Source organism: Desmodus rotundus, chromosome 12 (genome assembly GCF_022682495.2).
Source record: "Desmodus rotundus isolate HL8 chromosome 12, HLdesRot8A.1, whole genome shotgun sequence".
In the NCBI taxonomy this organism is placed as follows: Eukaryota; Metazoa; Chordata; class Mammalia; order Chiroptera; family Phyllostomidae; genus Desmodus; species Desmodus rotundus.
In genome coordinates, this window is record NC_071398.1 from 101,300,956 (window position 1) to 101,317,952 (window position 16,997).

Genomic DNA, 16,997 nt, shown 5'->3' on the forward strand with positions numbered 1-16,997 from the left:
CCGAGGCTTCCCCTTCCCTAATGTGCCACCACGCTGTGCTGACTCTGGGGGTGCGCTGGGCCATCCAGGCTCTGGAACCTGGTTTCCAGGGCACGCAGTGTGCAGGGCGGGTCTGCACGGACTCACGAGGAGCGCGTGCTGACGTGTGCGGGGCAGAGCGGGTAGTGGGGCCGACTCACAGGAGGTGACTGAACACGAATCACACACACAGAGGGGGAGCGACTCAGAAAGATGCAGGGGTCTACTTGACACCACGCCAGAGGGGAAAGGGCTACACGCCCCGTGTCCAAATCCAGGGCCCTCCCAGGCGGTGAGGGGGCAGGCGTGGAGATGGGGCAGCTCCTTTTCTGTGCCCATGAACTTGATCATGGGGCGGGTCCTGGATCAGACGCCACCAGGAAGGCTGGAGGAAGCACTCGTGCCCCGCCCCCAGCCTGCGGGGGTCCCACTCGGTGCCTGCATGGCCCGGGGCTACTGCAGCGACTCGGGGATGGCGCTGACCACACGGGCTGCCTCCGGGGCTGCGGGTGGGGCCCCGAAGAGGCTGCTGGTGTGGTTCTGCTGCTGCTCCCGGAGGTAGGGCGGGACCGACGCGCTCTTGATGTGCAGGGTCCTGGTGTCCATCACCTGGCAGTCGATCTGCATCATGACCTCGTGGTCCTGCCCGTCGATCACGTTCTCTGCAGAGACAGCGGGGGGTCAACAGGACGTGCGATTCTGTCCCCAGCCCAGGTCCCAGGGACACATGGACCAGCGTGCAGGGCGCGAGCCCTGCGCTGGCCAAGTGCCCGAGAGGCCTGACCTCAGTTCTACCCCCAAACCACCTCCCTGGCTCGGGGGGCCCTGGGAATGCCGTGGTGTCTGCGTGCCGCCCATGTGCTCCCACAGGCTGGGGCGCAGGGAAGGGCCCCTGGCAGTGGGAGGAGCAACCGCCCAAGGACCGGCGCCTGACGTGCGCAGTAAGGGGACCTCGGTTTGCCCAGAGAGTTGAGCACGGAGCCTGCCTGATGACGGCCCTCCTTCCCAGAGACCTCCCCTCCCGCCCCCGCCTCCCCTCGGTCACTCCAATTCCACACCCGAGCCCTGGACTCCAGGGGCAAAGGGAGTTTCCCACTGCGGGACTTGCAGGTGCGAGGCAGGCCGCCTGCAGGAGGACACAGGAAACCCACATGCAACTGCTCCGGGGCCGCACCCCGCAGGTGCTGAAAGACAGGTGCTGCCTCCACTCCCGCCCCGCAGTGGCCGGGGCTCCCGGTCTGAGGGAGAGGTCACATGACTTCCTCCTCTGCCGTTCGGGGGGCGCGTTCCAGTGACCCCTGGGCCTGAAACTGACAAGCACTATAAACAGTAACAGCTGGACACTCGCAGGAGGACGTGTCAACGTGGCTCCTCGGCCTGCGTTTCTGTCTGGGAGGCCAGCGCTGGCGGGGGGAGGGCGGCCCAGGCTTGGCCTGTGCTGCCTTTTAGGGAGACGATACAGGGCCAACCACATTGTAAAAGTTAAACATCTGGCTTCTCTAGGACACAGCACTGCGTTTGACAGTGGGAGGCTTTCTATTCCACTGTCTTGTTTTACTGACACTGTGCGTGCCAAGCGACATAAATCAGGCGGAAGAAAACCGAAGTCTGACATCGGATCTTCTGACTCTATCATGTTTGGGGATATGCGGCCACGGAGCATGTCACTCGTGAGGCCAGGCGGCCGGTGGGGCCCCTCTCACCCAGTGTCTTACGGGTCTCAAGCTTGGGCCCTGGGGGTCCACGGCTCCCAGGGACAGCTGTGCAGTTTATGGAGAGGCGCTCCGTCAGCTCAGGGGGTCTGCTATCCCCCCGAGTTAAAAACTATCAGCCCTGACAATCCACCCCCTTTGTCTCGGGTGGATATTCTATTTAAGGCCAAGAGCAGACACCGTCCCTCCACTCCCACTGGCTGGTCATCCGTTCCAGGTCTAACAGTCTCCACTGAGGGTGCACTTCTGGTTCCAAGTCCCACAGACATCTCCTCCTGCAGTCGGAGCCAACCCCCCCGCGCTACGCCCCTGGCAGCAGCGGTCCGCTCTCTGTGGCCCTAGCGTGGAACTGAGCGCCAGGGTCCAGCTCTGCACCCTCGCCACGGCCACCAGCCCTTTCCCACCCTTAGGGAATTAGCTCCGAACGCCCGTCCGTGAGCTCACGCTCCCCATCAGAGCGTTTTCTCTCCCGAAGAGGAGGGGATGACAGACAGACAAGCTACACGTGTTCTGGGCGGCAAGGTGCCGCCTGCCACTCCCTTTTGGAACCACGGCCCCTCCCACTTTAGGAACACTGAAGCCTTGTGAGCATGTGTGTGCACGCAGGTGCACGTGGGAGCGTGCGCACACGCTGGGGCACAGGCACCTCGACGATGGCCACACGGGGACTGGAACACGTCACACGCCCTGGTTTTTGCTGCTCCCCTGGACTAACATGCACCAGCGCTCGGCGGCGTCCGTGTCCACCTGCGGAAGGCCTCAGGGCCACGGGCCTGCGGGGCCAGAGCTGGTAACCAGGCCTCCCTGGCCCTTCAAATGCCCAGAGGAACTGGAAAACGGGAACTGGGAGCCCCGGCGCCTGGAGGGAAACTAAAGCTGCGACACAGGACACCTGCCCCGCCCACCAGCCTCCTCGGCTGGGCCATCCTCGGGGCTCTAGGTGCTTCTGCACCCTCAAACCTGGAGGCGGCTGTCCTGAACTCAGCTGAGAACTGGTCACCCACCGTCTCAGAAAATCATGTCACCTGAGGCGGAGACACTCTGGGCCCCACGCGACACGGGGGCGTGCTTGTCCGAGACGCCTTCTGCTTGTAACACGCAATGCCTGAAGGCTGCGCACACTCAGTCGTCCCACGGTGCTGAGCTCCTCCCACAGGCCGGCACGAGGGCACAGCAGTGAACCGGCGGGAAAACCCCGTCCTCACCGAGCTTCGTTCTCGCAGCACCAGGGTGAGAGGGCGAGAACTCCAGGGGGAAAGGAAAATAAAAAAGCTGATGGCATGTCCTGGGTGGCACCTCGGACTCAGGACTCTAGCTGGCCAGGCCACGTGGCAGGGCAGCTGCAGGGACGAGGCCTTGGCTGTGGGTGGGGCTGGGAGCATCCTGGGCGCCCCGGGCACTGAGCTCAGCAAGACGCAGCTTGAGACAGGCGTCAGGAAGCTGTGTGGCTCAGCCGCAACGCTGGGGATAAACACACTTCACCTCTCTGACCTTCCACCTCCTCCCCCTCACGAAGTGCCTACTGTGGGCACAGCTGCTGCTCTCGGCTGGAGTGGAGCGTGCGCAGGATGGAAGCGGGGAAGCAAGCGGAGCGAGCCTGGAGAGGAGTGGGGAGGTACTGCCAACGGGGAACAAAGCTCCTGCCAGCGGGGCTGGACGGAGTCTCAGGAGGAGGGTCAGGCGGGCGGGGACACAGGCGGAATGCAGGGGCAGGCTGTGCAGCGTGGGGGCGTCAGGCCGAGGGGGGAGCAGCAGAACACGGACAAGTCCTGGGAGCCAGCAACCCCGGGTCCAGCCAGACCTGCCGTGGCCCAGCACTTTGTGGATGGTCACGGTGTTGGCACCATCCCGTGGGGGCATGAGGGGTCAGGAGCACATGTGTAGGAGACGCCGCCACTCGCATCGTTAACACGGTGACTGGACCTGCAGCAGGGACCCAGTGACAGCACCCAGGGGAAGCTGCTGGGAACAGGGTAGACGCCTCTGCTCGTGGTGAAAACATCGCCCGGGGTCTCCAGAGCTCCAGGACCCAGTGTGGAGGCAGAGAGAGAGAAGGCAGGCGGCCGAGCCCAGTGAGCCGGAGGCATGCAGGGGACACGGCCGTGCCCTCTCCCTCCTGAGGCAGGCTCTCCCCAATGGCACCCTAACAGTGCCTCCTCCGTGAGAGCCCTGCCCCTCCCCGGGCGGGGCCCCCACACGGCTACTGTCAATACCCTGGACCCGGGCAACGGTGAAAACTGGGCTGGCTAGCACCTTAGAAAAGGCCGGCCATAGACATTCTAAAAAGAACCTGCCTTTCTAAGGCTTTCCAAAAAGGAAGACATTAAAGCAAGAAGGCTTTGCCACCCCACCCCTCCCACAGGCCAGCCCCTAGCCCTAACCTGTCAGTAGGGCCCCTTCAGCCCACCCTGTCATATGCCACCCACCAGGGTGCCAGGACCTGCAGCTGGGCGGATGGCACCCCCAACCACGAAGGACAGGCTCTGCCACATGTACAACGAGGGCACCGCGTGGCGCAACCTTCCCAGAGCCACATACGTGCTCAGCCTGGTATGGACTGTCGTGAGGGGACGACGGTGCCAAATTCACGGCACAACCCCGCAGCTGGGGACTAGCAGAACTCAGCGTGTGGGGCCCTGCTGGGGGCGTGGGCAGGGCAGATGTTCTCTCGGGGGGGGGGGGGGGGTCTGCGCACACGATCCCACTGATTCAATCCCACAAACATGCACTCAGCAGCCTTCGCGCACTGGGCACCGAGCTGGGCGCCCGGAGACGGAGATGAGTAAGGCCTGGCCCCAGACCAAGGCATCTGCGGCCTGGTGAGGGAGGCAGCTATGTAAACAGGACGGCGCTCCCTCAGAGACACTTACGTGTGTGCGTGGTGTGACGGGAACCAAGAGAAGGGCCCCCCCACCCCCTCCCAGCCTGGGGAGCAGGGGACAAGCAGGACCTCTGACAGAGGTGACGGTGGAGCTGAGCTCGAGGTGCTGGGCCCACTCTGAGGCAAGTGGTCCTCAACGGGGGGGGGCGGGGCCGGGAGCCAGGCACGATGCCAGGAGGCAGGCTCCACACAGCTGTCGCGACTGTGGGGGCCGAGGGGCGGGTGAGGGGCAGCAGGGCCTGGAGTGCGCTCTGACGTCCGTGGGAGCCACCGCAGGGTGGAAAGGGCGAGGGCGACGGGACCGGCAGGCCCTTCACTCGGTGGCCATGGGGCAGCCCAGCCTCGAACCTGCTCTGTCCTGACTTCGTCCTCTGGAGCTGAGGGCCCCGTCAGCTGCGCAGAGGTCTCCCGTGCAGAGGAACGAAGCGGTTTACGTGTTCGCGGGAAGCGTGGCACTCGATACTTACTTTCATGACACAATCAACCAAACTCAGCCTGAGGCTGCCTACTCCACCGGTGAGGAAGCTGGGGGTTCTGGGCCGGCTGACCTAGCCGCCTGCCGTCACAGCCCCATGCTCTCCAAAAGGCCTTGGCACAGCCGGCTGGGGAAGAGGTACGTCCGAGGAAGACCTCACATATATGGCAGAGAACACAAAAACCAGAACGACCGCCACCAACATGGTCTAAAATCCACAGCTTCTGTCCCAGGCACCGGGCTGGTTTGCTCACCGGGGAGCCAGATGCCACTGTGCATGTGGCTGGGACGGAGGGAGGGAAACCGCAGCTCTCAGCCCACCAGCTCTGGTGGCACCGGCTCCTAGACGTCCAGGGAGCAGGCCTGGCTGTGTCCTCCGTGCGGAGCCTTCAGATATGACTGCAGCCCAGTGTGGCTCTACCTGGCACCGACCCGCTGAGGCCGTCAGACGGTCAGGGCCACTTTAAGCCACTGTGTTGTGGGGTCATTTGTTCCAGCAAAATGTAAAGGACACACTAAGCTGCCCCGACAGTTCAACGGAGCAGGTCAGTCACCTTCTTAACAGTGGCTCAACCGAAAGACACTGAACAAGGCTGATGCACATTTACTCAGCCTGTAGGAAGAAAGTTCACCTTTACAGCAGTGCTAAACGCCTGATGTTACCATTGGCTCGAAAGGGCCAATTTGGGAGGGAGAGTCAAAAAACCCAAAAGGTTCTATCGATGAGAAGACTCAGCCAGAAACTGAGAAACCCCAGTGGCAGGGGCAGATGCGAACGGCTGGCTTCCAGGAGATCGGAGCCGAGTCTGGGGGACGAGGCTGCAAGACAACACCAGTTCTGAGAGTGGCCGCAGGGTGCAGAGACGAACTGATGTGTGGACGTTGGGCACAGGTCAGACCCACAGCCCCGCCAACTGGTCTCCCTGACTCCATGCCCCCCCCAGGCCGCAGGCCCGCTGTGCTCGCTGTGACAGGAGCTCCGGGAGCGCCCACACGGGTGGGGCAGCCCGCTCAGCACCGCACATGGACTGAGGAAAGTGGCCCAGAACGGGGGTCCCCACCCACTGCCATTTCCTGTTATGCCATAAAGTCTAGTCCTACTTTTAAAGAATTTCTCATTATGTCACAACTTTAGACGTTTAGAAAAGGTAGCAGAAAGTTCCTGAAACCAAAATGTCACCCAAGTTAAGAATCAGGTCAGCTGACGAAAGTGGAAAAACAAACCACAGAGAGTGACACTGCCTGCAAACCACACCCCTGATGCGGAACTGGTGTCTGCGACACAGAAGGAACACCTGCCACCCAATCATTTAGACGCACACTGCGATTTCTGCGACGAGCTGAGACGTCCGCCCAGAAGAAGTGCCGACGGCCCACCCAGGAGACAGGGCCAGCGCCCCAGGCCACCAGCCACTCCACCTCCTGCCCCCAGCACAGTGTGACCAAGACAGACAGCGGCGGGAGCTGCCAAGGAGGGGTGACAGGGCACCTTCGACACGACTGGTGGGGACGCAGAGGGCGCCATCAACTCACTTCATTTGCTTCCAGTGCACCACTCGCCCCGTCTCCAGCACTGAATCACTGAGCCACACAGCCCAGCTGGCCAGGGCACTCGGCGCTTCCCAACTGCCCCGCATCATACAAACGTGAAGAGCCTCGAGTTGCACCCTGAGATAGAGCTGCTTCTGAAAGAGACAGCACAGGAAGTGGCGGAGCGATAAACGGCGGGCATCTGCACGCAGGAACACCGCGCAGCAGAGGCAGGAGGAGCTCCTCCCCTTCGCGACAGCACGGATGCACCTGGAGAGCACTGCGCTGAGGGAAGCGCGCCAGGCACTGGAACACAAACACCGTATGATCTTACATGTAAGGGGAACCTAATCAACAGAACAAGCAAGCGAGCAAAATGGAACCAGAGACGTTGAAATTAAGAACAGACCGACAGTAACTGGAAGGGAGGGGAGAGGGGAAGAGGTGGGAAAGGGTGGTAAATGAACATGTACAAAGGACCCATGGACAAAGCCCATCGGGGGTAGGTTTGAGGGTGGGAGGCAGGGGTGGGTAGGGCGGGGAAAAGTAATGCTGGGAAAATGAAGACAGCTGTATTTGAACACCAATAAAAATTTTTTTTAAAAAAGAAAGAAACACAATATTCGAATTCATTATCATAAATGCAGTTTAATCCGCAAATGTTAAACAAGGCATGTGATGGCTTAAAACCTACCTGAGAAGCAGACCACTGAAACGGGAGCCAAGAGCAACGCTGACACACTCAACCAGCACTTCCCCAGCCACAACTCGAAGCCCCCCGCCCCGCGTGGGGGATGCCGCTGTTGCAGGCAGAGGACAGCTGCGTGGGAGGCGGGGTTAGTTCTCCGGGCTCCTGGAAGTTCACTGTCACCCACAACCGAGCCCATGGTTCATTCCCTTTCCAACTCACTCAATTAAGTAGATACTCGCTGTCAGCCTGTCATGTGAGAGCCCACAGGGGACGTAAAGACCACCTGCCTCCCCACCTCCCCACCTTCCCCCCTGAGACGACGTCCCGCCCACAGGCCACACATCAGCGTGAGGGTTCCGTCTTCCCGGCCGTGACCCTTCCCAGAGACGCCGGTTCCTGGCCCCTCCAGCCCTCCGCCGACAGCGTCTGTCTGAGGCTTTCAGAAAGCACAGCTCTCCTTTCCGCCACTCCAAGGCCAAACTCACAGCGCTGCTGCTCAGGTGGTGGCCTCCTCCCTCTCACCTCCTTCAGTTAACCTTCTCTGAAGGTTCCCGAGGCTGCTGGCCTTGGTCCCAAAGGCTCGGGCCCCTGAGCATCTGGCTCTTGGAGGGGGCTGGTCCCAGAAAGACCAAGCCATGATCAGAAGCTTGGGACCCGCAGCCCCACCCCCATTCCCTCAGGAAGGGAAAGGGGCTGAGGAGGGGCTCCGAGGTCACAGGAGGAGGACCCCAGGAGAAGGCCTCCACAGAGCCCCAGGGCATCCACATCCCAGGAGGGCAACGCACCGGCTCCCGGGGGCAGGGGCTCCTGCACCCAGTGGGTCGCTCCTAGCTGGCAGCCTGCATCCTTCACTGCGCCCTTTAATCACTTGGTGAGCGCCAGCTTGGTCTGCCTGAGCCCTGTGAGCCGCTCCAACCGAGGACAGGGCTCTTGCAGCCCAGAGGATAGGATAGGCCACCTGCTGCGACACGGAGGATGGGGGCCATCTCCACACCCGGAGCAGGGCGGGCCCTGCACGTCCCCAGCCTCCGCCCCTCGAGGGTCTCCGCGCCGAGTGTGCGTCTGTGTGCAAGCCTGCTTTCCTGCCCGAGCATGCGGTCTGGCTAGAGAGGTGCAGCAGTGAATCCATCAGTGAGAGGGCGGCCCAATTATTTTTACCATTAAACATGTTTGGGTTCGAACGCAGACTTGGTCTGCGGGTCTGGGACAAGCCAGTTTAGGGAAATGACTACGTTTATGGACTAGGGAACGTAAAACAAGACTTCTTAGGGTTAGAATGCATGGAAAAAGCAAGCAAACTCCGAAACCACCATCTGCTGGATTTAGATGGGGCGCCTGCACTTGAAGCACTTTGATTAGGCAGCGTCACTGTGGAGAGAGCTGGGGCTCAGAGGCCCCAGTTTGTTCTTCATGTCTCAATAAAGTGGTGGAAAAGCTCCCGGTTTGTCACGGAAACTCCAAACCAGCTGTGACTGTGTCTACCTCATCACGGACATAAATACTTCACCCTGTGTCGGCCACTGCACCAATGATGTGCTCCGGGTTGAAGAGCCATCGGAGCTGGGACCTGAGCGCAGTGGCTGCCACTCCGAAATGACGTGGCCCAGGCGCCCAGTCCTCTGTGCGCACCTGGTCACAACTGGACAGGGGGCACCGTTAGAAACCAGCACCTGGGCTACAGAAAACTGGTTGCAAAGGACTGTTCAGGAAGCTCTGTAACGGTTCTCTTAGCAACTCAGCCCCTCAGCCGTAACTAAGGTAAAACTGTACGGAGGAAGGCTAAGGGACACCCCGGGGTCACAGCCTGTTGGGCCAGCTGCTGTCCCTGCAAAAAGCACACAGTACTGGAGCTCGAGCTTGCCAAGCAGGTCTCTGAAAACAGACTCGTGAGATCCTGAGACGCGGCTCGGTCCTGGACACGCCGCTGGTTCCGGACTCTCCAGGACATAGATGGTCCGCGCTGAGTTGCTCAGGACACGGAAAACAGAGACAATCGGGTTCTGGAAAGTTCGCAGGGGCGCAAATCAGCTCCGTTGGCTTCGATAAATGCTGACCTCTAGCTTTTACTAGTTGAAAGCTAAGCCATTTGTGTGCATAGAAGCAGATTCCTGCCACAGGGCAGAAGTGGAAGGGACCTCACTGCCTGGGGCTCGGGGCCGGGCGGGGCAGGGGCCCGGAGGGCAGCCTCTCCGAGTCAAGGAGGAACGGACCCTGGGAGACGCAGTGCACACCCAGCTAAACGGCGTGAGTCTTGTGAAAGTTCCTGCAGCTCAAGCAGCTCGTTAGCAAGTCAAATACAAAAAGACAAACTACTCATGGAAAAAATTACCCATGTAACTGCCAGTAAACCATAAATTATCTTTCTCAACACAGCGATACTAAGTGTCCAAGTCCACACCGGCAGGCTCCCCCACTTCACGTTGCAGATGTGCTCCCAGGTCCGCTCGGTGGAGGAGGGCTCAGAAGCGGCCACGCTGAGGGGACAACCAAACGTCCGTCAGGGAGGAGTTCGACAAGGACACCAGGTGGCTTCAAGGAACAAGAGGGAGAGAAAGCCAGCTGGAGAGCGAGGGGCGGCGAGGAGCGGCGGTCTCTGTCCCCGGCGTGGCGGGCGTCCCCGTCCAGCTGCCAGCGCCGTAGATTTTCCCTCTGACACGTCGTTGGCCTTTTCCCCTCTCTCCACTCCAGGCCCACAGTGACCTCAGCCCCACGGCCGCCACGTCTCCGAGCTCATCGCTGCAGCTGCCGTGTGCTGCCTTCCCCCGATCTCCTTTCTGCTTGCAGACCACGGCCACAGTGACCGTCCCCCAGCAGCACTCCTGCCCGCAGTGTGGGCGTGTGGTCAGCAGGTGGAAGCCACTTCCTGAGCTCACTAATGACCTGAGCCCCCAGCTGCACCATACACTCCTGGTCTTGCCTCCCTAGCACAGGCCATCTCCACGGTCCCCGCCCAGACGCCGCGCGTGGCCCCACTTGGTGCGCGTGGCATGGGGCAAGCGGCATCTCCTCCTCCGCCCGCCTGGCGCCATCGCTTCCACCCTAGGGGGACTCGTGCTTTCTCACACCACCAAGTGCCCAAACACGACACCCCGTCTCTGAGCCTCCCTGGAAGCTGGGCGTGAGCACCTGGCACACAAGCAGAAGTCCGCTAGGAATTTCTGGACAATACTGCTTTCCTGAGAGACGCCCACCTTCCTCCATGTTCTGTCCAAAGCACAGATCAGACGGCTTGAGCTGCAGCAGACGCTGCGAGGCCATCGGGAGAGGCCCAGAGAAGGCGGCAGCCTCAGTACCGGCCCCTGGAACCGCCAAGTCAGCACCAGCAGCCGGGCGGGCTTTCTGCTGCGACGTCTCCACAGCCAGGGAAGCCACGAACGGCAGGGCTTCCCGCCACGTCACGTCACGTGCAGCCACAGCAGGCCTGTGTGAGCGCCTCCTCCTCTCCTCGTCCTCGGGCTCCACGTGCCCCTCCCCGGCAAGTCTCGTCTCCCCAGGCTCCCGCTGACCTTCACCACCCAGATCTCCACCTCGCACCGTCTTCTAATTCCAACCTGACACCACAAGCACGGGACTCACGGCCCCCCAGGACCTGCGTGACCTCTCTTCCAAGAAGCCCGTCAGCATGCTGTTTCTGGGTTAGAACTAAACCCCCCCTTGGGTCTGGACCAGCTGGCAATGCGGCATCAGTGGGCTGCGAGCCGAAAAGAACCTACTTCTACCAAATCTTCACGACAACCAGAGCCACACTCGGCCTCCCCTGGTGACTGTTGTCACCCAGCGCAACCCACGGGCTCGAGCCGGAAACTCAGGGCTTTTTGAAGGTCTCACGTAGCATGTCAGTAAATGAGGACGCTCATCGCTGCATTTGCTACGTAAAATTAACAGGTCAGTGTGTGTTTTGAGAGGAAGAAACCCTCTGCTCAGATGGCCAGTGGAGCTCCACCCGTGCCTGTGACAGTGGGCCAGAGCTCAGGTGGCGCTCACGCTTCCCGCTGAAAACTGAAGCACAGTTTCGGACTCCACTCACTGGCTGGACTCGATTACACAGCACTGAACGGCGGGAACTGCAGCCCACGCACAATGTTGCAAACACACTTTAAAAACAGGTGGCCTGTGGGCCTCGAGGAGAAACAGCTTTCTAAGAGCAGAGGCACAACTGCCAGGCACGAGCGGCCAGCCTCCCTGAGCACGAGGCATCTCCCATGGAATGCTCCTGAGGGTCTTCTCCGGGACAGTGCCTGGGGGAGACCATCGCTGAGGCAGGCCTGTCACCCCCGCCCTCCGACGGTCACTGGGTCGGTTGGTGTCCTGCCCTTGCTACATCCTCTCCAACTAAGGTGTTTCATTGCCAGTAAGTTCTTCTCGGTTTCCTTTGCATGGAAACGACTCACAGACTAAGTGTCATTACCGTGTAGCCTTGAAGTTGCCTGTTCACCTACTTGGGCTCTTAACAGCGACACAGTGGAACCAGCTGGTTTTCGTTTTATCCCTCAGTGCCACACCGACCGTGTGCACAGGGGGTGGGGGGGGTGGGGGGGAGAAGGGCGGCAGCTCAACCCGAACTCAAGAGCGCGGGACAAGTTACTGAGCAACCTGCTGCATTCCTGCCCTGACGGGACACCCCCACAAAGGAGCGGCCGTTAAAAAACTCTCCTCTCTGCCTATTTTGCTGGATTATTTATTAAGACTGAAAGGAAATGAGCAGTTTTACCACAACATAAGTGGAAATAATTTAAAAGTGGGAAATGCTGACTTTAGTGCAAAAACTTCCAGAATCCTGTTTTAAAAATAGCACTTTTAGCTCATCGTCCACGGCTCTGCCAACTGTCTGCAGTCATTTTTTTTAAAGCTTTGTTAAAGTGTAGCTAGCATTTTATTTTACTTCAATATTCAATAGTCTTCGGTGTGAAGACTCCCTCAGACGCAGAGAGACTTAGAGAATATCGGGGCAGAAGTGAAAACCGGGACGCACACGGCATAACCACCACTCGGCATCGGCAATGAGACTCTCACAGCGCGGACACGCGGCTGTGCGCACGCCCCAGGACAGCGCTCCCGCGGGGGCCCTTCCTCACACATCTGGGGGTCAAGTGTCCGAATGTCCGCAACCTCCTCTACGTGGCTCAAAAAACACATGAAATAAAAGAACAGACAGAGATGAAGAAAATGTGGGAAAATGTTGACAATGGGTGAAATCTAGGGAAAGGGTCTCCAGATACTTGTATTCATCTTTCAAACGTCCCGTCGACTTGAAACTTTTAAAACTAAAAACTGGAGGACGGAGAAAAGAGGGAATTGTCAGCCGTGCAACCCATCGAGAGGCCGGGGAAGGGAACAGAGGCGTGGCCTTCGGCTTCAGCAAGAGCCTGGCACGGTGGCCCTCCTGCAAGGGACTTTTGGCGCAGGGAGGGGTAAGAATCGGGGAGGAGAGGGCAGGACGGACAAGTCATCCCTGCAGGTTCCACTGGGGCACACAGCAGGCAGGGGACACGGACTCCCAGTGTCCCCCAGGATAGAGCTGATGGGACCAGCCAATAGGAAGGAGCTGCCCCTGGCGGACAGGAAGGGCTCACAGGTGAGAGCAGAGACTCTGACCTGAGAGGAACTGGGATGCAGGTCCACAAGGACGGAGTAGCCTCAGAGGACAGTGACGATGCTGACAGTGATGGCAGGGAATGAGTGGCCCCCAGCCTCTACTTTGAGTGTGGCCACACCACCTGAAGCACCTTCCCCGACTCTAGTCTCCCGGCAGCTCTGGGAGGGAGGGCGGTGTCACTGCCATCTCCCTGGCAGACGAGGGTCCCAAGCCAGCGACGCCCAGCCCAGCCTGGCTGAGGGCCAGGACCCTCGTCGGCCAGGGTGGGGGAGGTGGTTGCTCAGCATGGCCTGGGGGTTTGAGGAGAGAAGGATGGTCTGCAGGCAGTGGGGACAGCTCCTTGGGGTTAATAGCTCTGCTGGCCTGGCGAGGCTACTGCCAGCTGAAGACAGAGGACAACTGGGTTCGGCGAGGGTGGGATTTTCACAGACAAGTGGGACCCAGGATAGAATTAGCCAGCAGGGGAGGGGAGGGGCTGAAGAGGGACATGGGATCTAGCTAGGTACGGGGGCACATCTGTCCACAGCAGGCACAAGGGACGCAGAAAAAGTGGCCAGGCCAGAGGACAAAGGTCATGAGGTCAGGAGTGGGTGCTGGCAGCACAGGGCTGGCAGAGACCTGTGGGGTCAGCACGAGGCAGAACACAGCAACCAGGAAGGAACAGGGGTCAGCTGCACACCTGAAGGATTCAAGGAGGGAGGTGGCGGAGGGCGGGGGAGATGTCATGAAGGCTGCAGGAGGGCAGGGACGCTGTCCCCTCCCCCCATGCCTTGGGCTCAGGGAGCCTCAGGTGGGAGCAGCCTTCTCTCGAGCGGGCGAGGGCACAGGACGGGACCTGAGGATGGCCCGCAGTGTGCACGCAGCCCGTGATTCCTGACTTGGAACCTGAACTTTCCTAATAGGTTACTACGCCCTAAAGAGAAAAAAACAAAACTATTTACAAAGAAATCCAAACCACATTAAAAAAGAAATGATTCTCCAATGATTGTATTTTTCAAATCCATGGAATGCTTGTTTCCAAAACTCAGCGCCCCGGCCAAGACGTACAGAGCCAGCGGCACTGCTCTGCTTCTGGCTTCCCGGACACGGGCGAGCTCACGGCTCTTGCCCAGCACCCTCCTGCACAGGGGCCACTGTCACGGCAACAAGGCCGCACGAGCCCTGACCAGCCACAGCTGAAGACAGGAGCATTTCGGAGCCAAGGACGAGGACTTGCTCAGGTGGAGAAGCCCAGGGGCCGGCACTCTGAGCACAGGGTACTCCCTGAGCCTGTGGTTTGCAGCGCTACCTGCGCACCCGGGGTCAGGCCGCGCCTTCACTGCAGGAAGGTGGTGCGCTCTTCGACCTCACGGTTTTGGTTTTCCACATCGTCCTAAGTGCCTTTGGAAGACTAAGAACATGTTGGCGTTCTTTTACGCTTTAACAAAAAACTGTGCTCGTGGCTGCAAAGCGCCCCCCACGCACCTCCGCCAAGCTGCTGCAGTCCTCTGTGACCCCAGGCGCCCAGAAACTGTCCCAGGTGCGTTCCCAGGACTAGGTTTCACTGGACTCCGCCCAGCCTGCCAGCGTGGGTTCTGTCACTGTAGCTGATGGGTTACTGCTGACCACAACTGCACGTGGACGGGGCCAGCTGTGGGCTCCTTCAAGGGCTTTCCCGCTCGTCCTCCTCAGACCCCAGGAGCCTTTGACACCAGACACAGAATTCCCGAGGGTCCCGCTGCCCTGACATAGGGGCCTGAGGTGGCAGCCAGCCTCCCACCCCCGTTTTCATTAGAGCCCGGTGTGACACATAGGAGCAGCGGTGAGTTGGCCCTGACCTCCCCTCGTTCCCAAAGCACGCCGGCACTGGGCGGAAGCCGGTTCCCTTTTCCATGGGAACACAGCTTGAAGCAATCTCTCCTTTGCTGCATTTCTTTAGTGCTTTGTATGTTCCCACGGGGCTTGCCTTCTGGAGTAGAGATTTCTGTTTGTCTTATTTTTTCCTTCTCGAAGATGTTAAGCAAGTACACTTTGCCTTAACATCTTTGGACTGTCTTTTATTTTTTCTTTCTAAACGCTTACCCGAGGATAAGTTTATTGATTCTAGAGAGAGAGGAAGGGAGAGAGACAGACAGAAGCATCCATCAGTTGCCTCCTATAAGCACCCTGACCAGGAATCGAACCCACAACCGTTTGGTGCCCAGGACGACGCTCCAACCAACCGAGCCCCCCGGCCAGGGCCACCTCTGGACGCTCTGGAAGCGCCGCAGTCTGACTCCATTCTAGTGAACGGCCAGCACTGACGTGCAAACCGCAACACGACGCTGTCAATGCCAAGTTCCGCAGCACGAGATGGACCAAATACAAAAGGCTTCTGAGGTTTGGCCTGGAAATGATACCACCATTTGCCTAATGCCGGAAACTGCTCTGAGTTCTCAATCCCAACCCCAACTCCCCTCTCTGGGCTCTCATGCGGCATCGGGACCCAAAAGGTCCCAGGCGCCAAGTCTGCACAGTCAGGATGCTAACTTTTCCACTGTGACAAAAAAAGAGAATTGATTTTTCTTTCAAATATATGCTAATTTAAAAAGTAATCTAAATCTTTTAATATTTAGAAATAGTATAAAATTTAAAAATAATATCCTGTGGGAACAGTGGAAAACGGTTCAAAGGTAACGCACAGACATATACGTGACCAACCGAACACTGTGAATGTCTCGCAGTCAACCCAGAGCGTCCCGGCTCACACCGAGCGCTCTCACGCTGCCTGTGAGCCGGAACTGCCACTCACCGCTGACGTTTATGGCGGGCAGCACGATCGACATCTTTGGCCTGGCGGTCTTGTTATGGGTGGTCGCTGGCAGCAGCAGGTGGTCCTAAGGGCGACAATGGACAATCTGTTAAACAGGGGCCCAGTTCTGCACCAGGCCAGAGTCCGGGTGTCCAAGACGCCAACATTCAGGGGGATCGCAAATAATGAGTTTCCAGTTGACCTTGACCTAGCGAAGACGAACCTCAGGCCGTCTCACAGCTGCTTCACTCATTACGCAGCAAACAGGTATCAAGCGTCTGTCATTCCCGGACAGAACGCTGGGACATGCCGGGTTCTGGTGAGGGGCTCACTGCAGGACACCAGGGAGAGTGCTGGTCATGTGGTCAGATTAAAAGATTTTAATTGCGGTTCTGCTACGAAACAGCTTCTGATCTGGGTCTGTCTCCAGTCCCCAGAAATGAGGGGCCAGTCTAGACACAGTCAGAGCACTCAAGTTATCTGCCCAACAGTCATTTTCAAAGTTCTTTTTTAGGAAGACAGACATTTCCCCCCCAAGAAACTCGTGATTCCAGATCATCACCACACGCGGCGAGATGGAAGCAGGGCTGGGCCTGGCTATGTCACTCGGCCTCCGTGTCCCTGTGAAGCAGCCACAGGTGACACACTTCCGTAAGCTACAGGTCCGAGTGACTAAAGAAAGTGCACACGGCTCACTCTTAAAAAGCAGAAATGTGTGTCGAGCACAACCGTGAGTAACGCTGCCAGCCCCCAATGCTCCCGGGGTGAGCCAGGGCCTCCGAGGGTTCCGGTTCCTGCCACGCAAACACGGAAAGTGAGAGCAGGCCCAGAGGCATGTGGCTTCACAATGGCTGGAGTGAGTGTTCTAGAAGGGTCTGTCCCTCCACAGGTATACCAAGGCTGAGTAGGACTTACGATCGGGTATTAACTACTATCTCCAAGAACTCCTTCTTCCTGTCAACAGCAGGTATTGTCACAACAAGAAGAAAAAGACAAAGGCACGTGACAAAGACGTTTCCATGGGGGGCGGGGGGCCAGGCCGACCTGACACCGCAGAGACAGGCGTTGACCCTCCAGCTGCTCGTTCCTCTGTCTGGCTGTCTCGTCACCACTCTACACGCTCGCTACACGGGACTCACCAACACGGAGGCCTGACTCGGCAGAGAGTGACAGGAATTCAGCGCAGCCTAGCTCAAAACCCACGTGATTATGAAATGCAGTTGTCAGCAAAGCTAAGGAAAAATCTAGAATGTGAACACAGAGACGAGCGTACGTGAACAGAACTGGAGAGCAGACACCTCCTGTAACTGCGTGCTTTGCCTCA

The 16,997-nt window shown here is 59.0% G+C and overlaps 1 protein-coding gene across 2 annotated transcripts in view; it reads right to left on the reverse strand.

The window, feature by feature from the left end:
• Nucleotides 1–223: 223 nt before the first annotated feature.
• The window catches only part of ATF6 (activating transcription factor 6), an 85,825-nt gene continuing 69,051 nt past the window's right edge, over nt 224–16,997 (reverse strand). For both annotated transcript variants that reach the window (XM_053914428.2, XM_053914430.2), the window contains exons 16-17: nt 15,674–15,758; nt 224–680 (exon numbers count right to left, since the gene is read on the reverse strand). In XM_053914428.2, the coding sequence (XP_053770403.1) occupies nt 472–680; nt 15,674–15,758 (294 nt within the window). In that variant the 3' untranslated portion in view covers nt 224–471. The remainder of the gene's footprint in view (nt 681–15,673; nt 15,759–16,997) is intronic.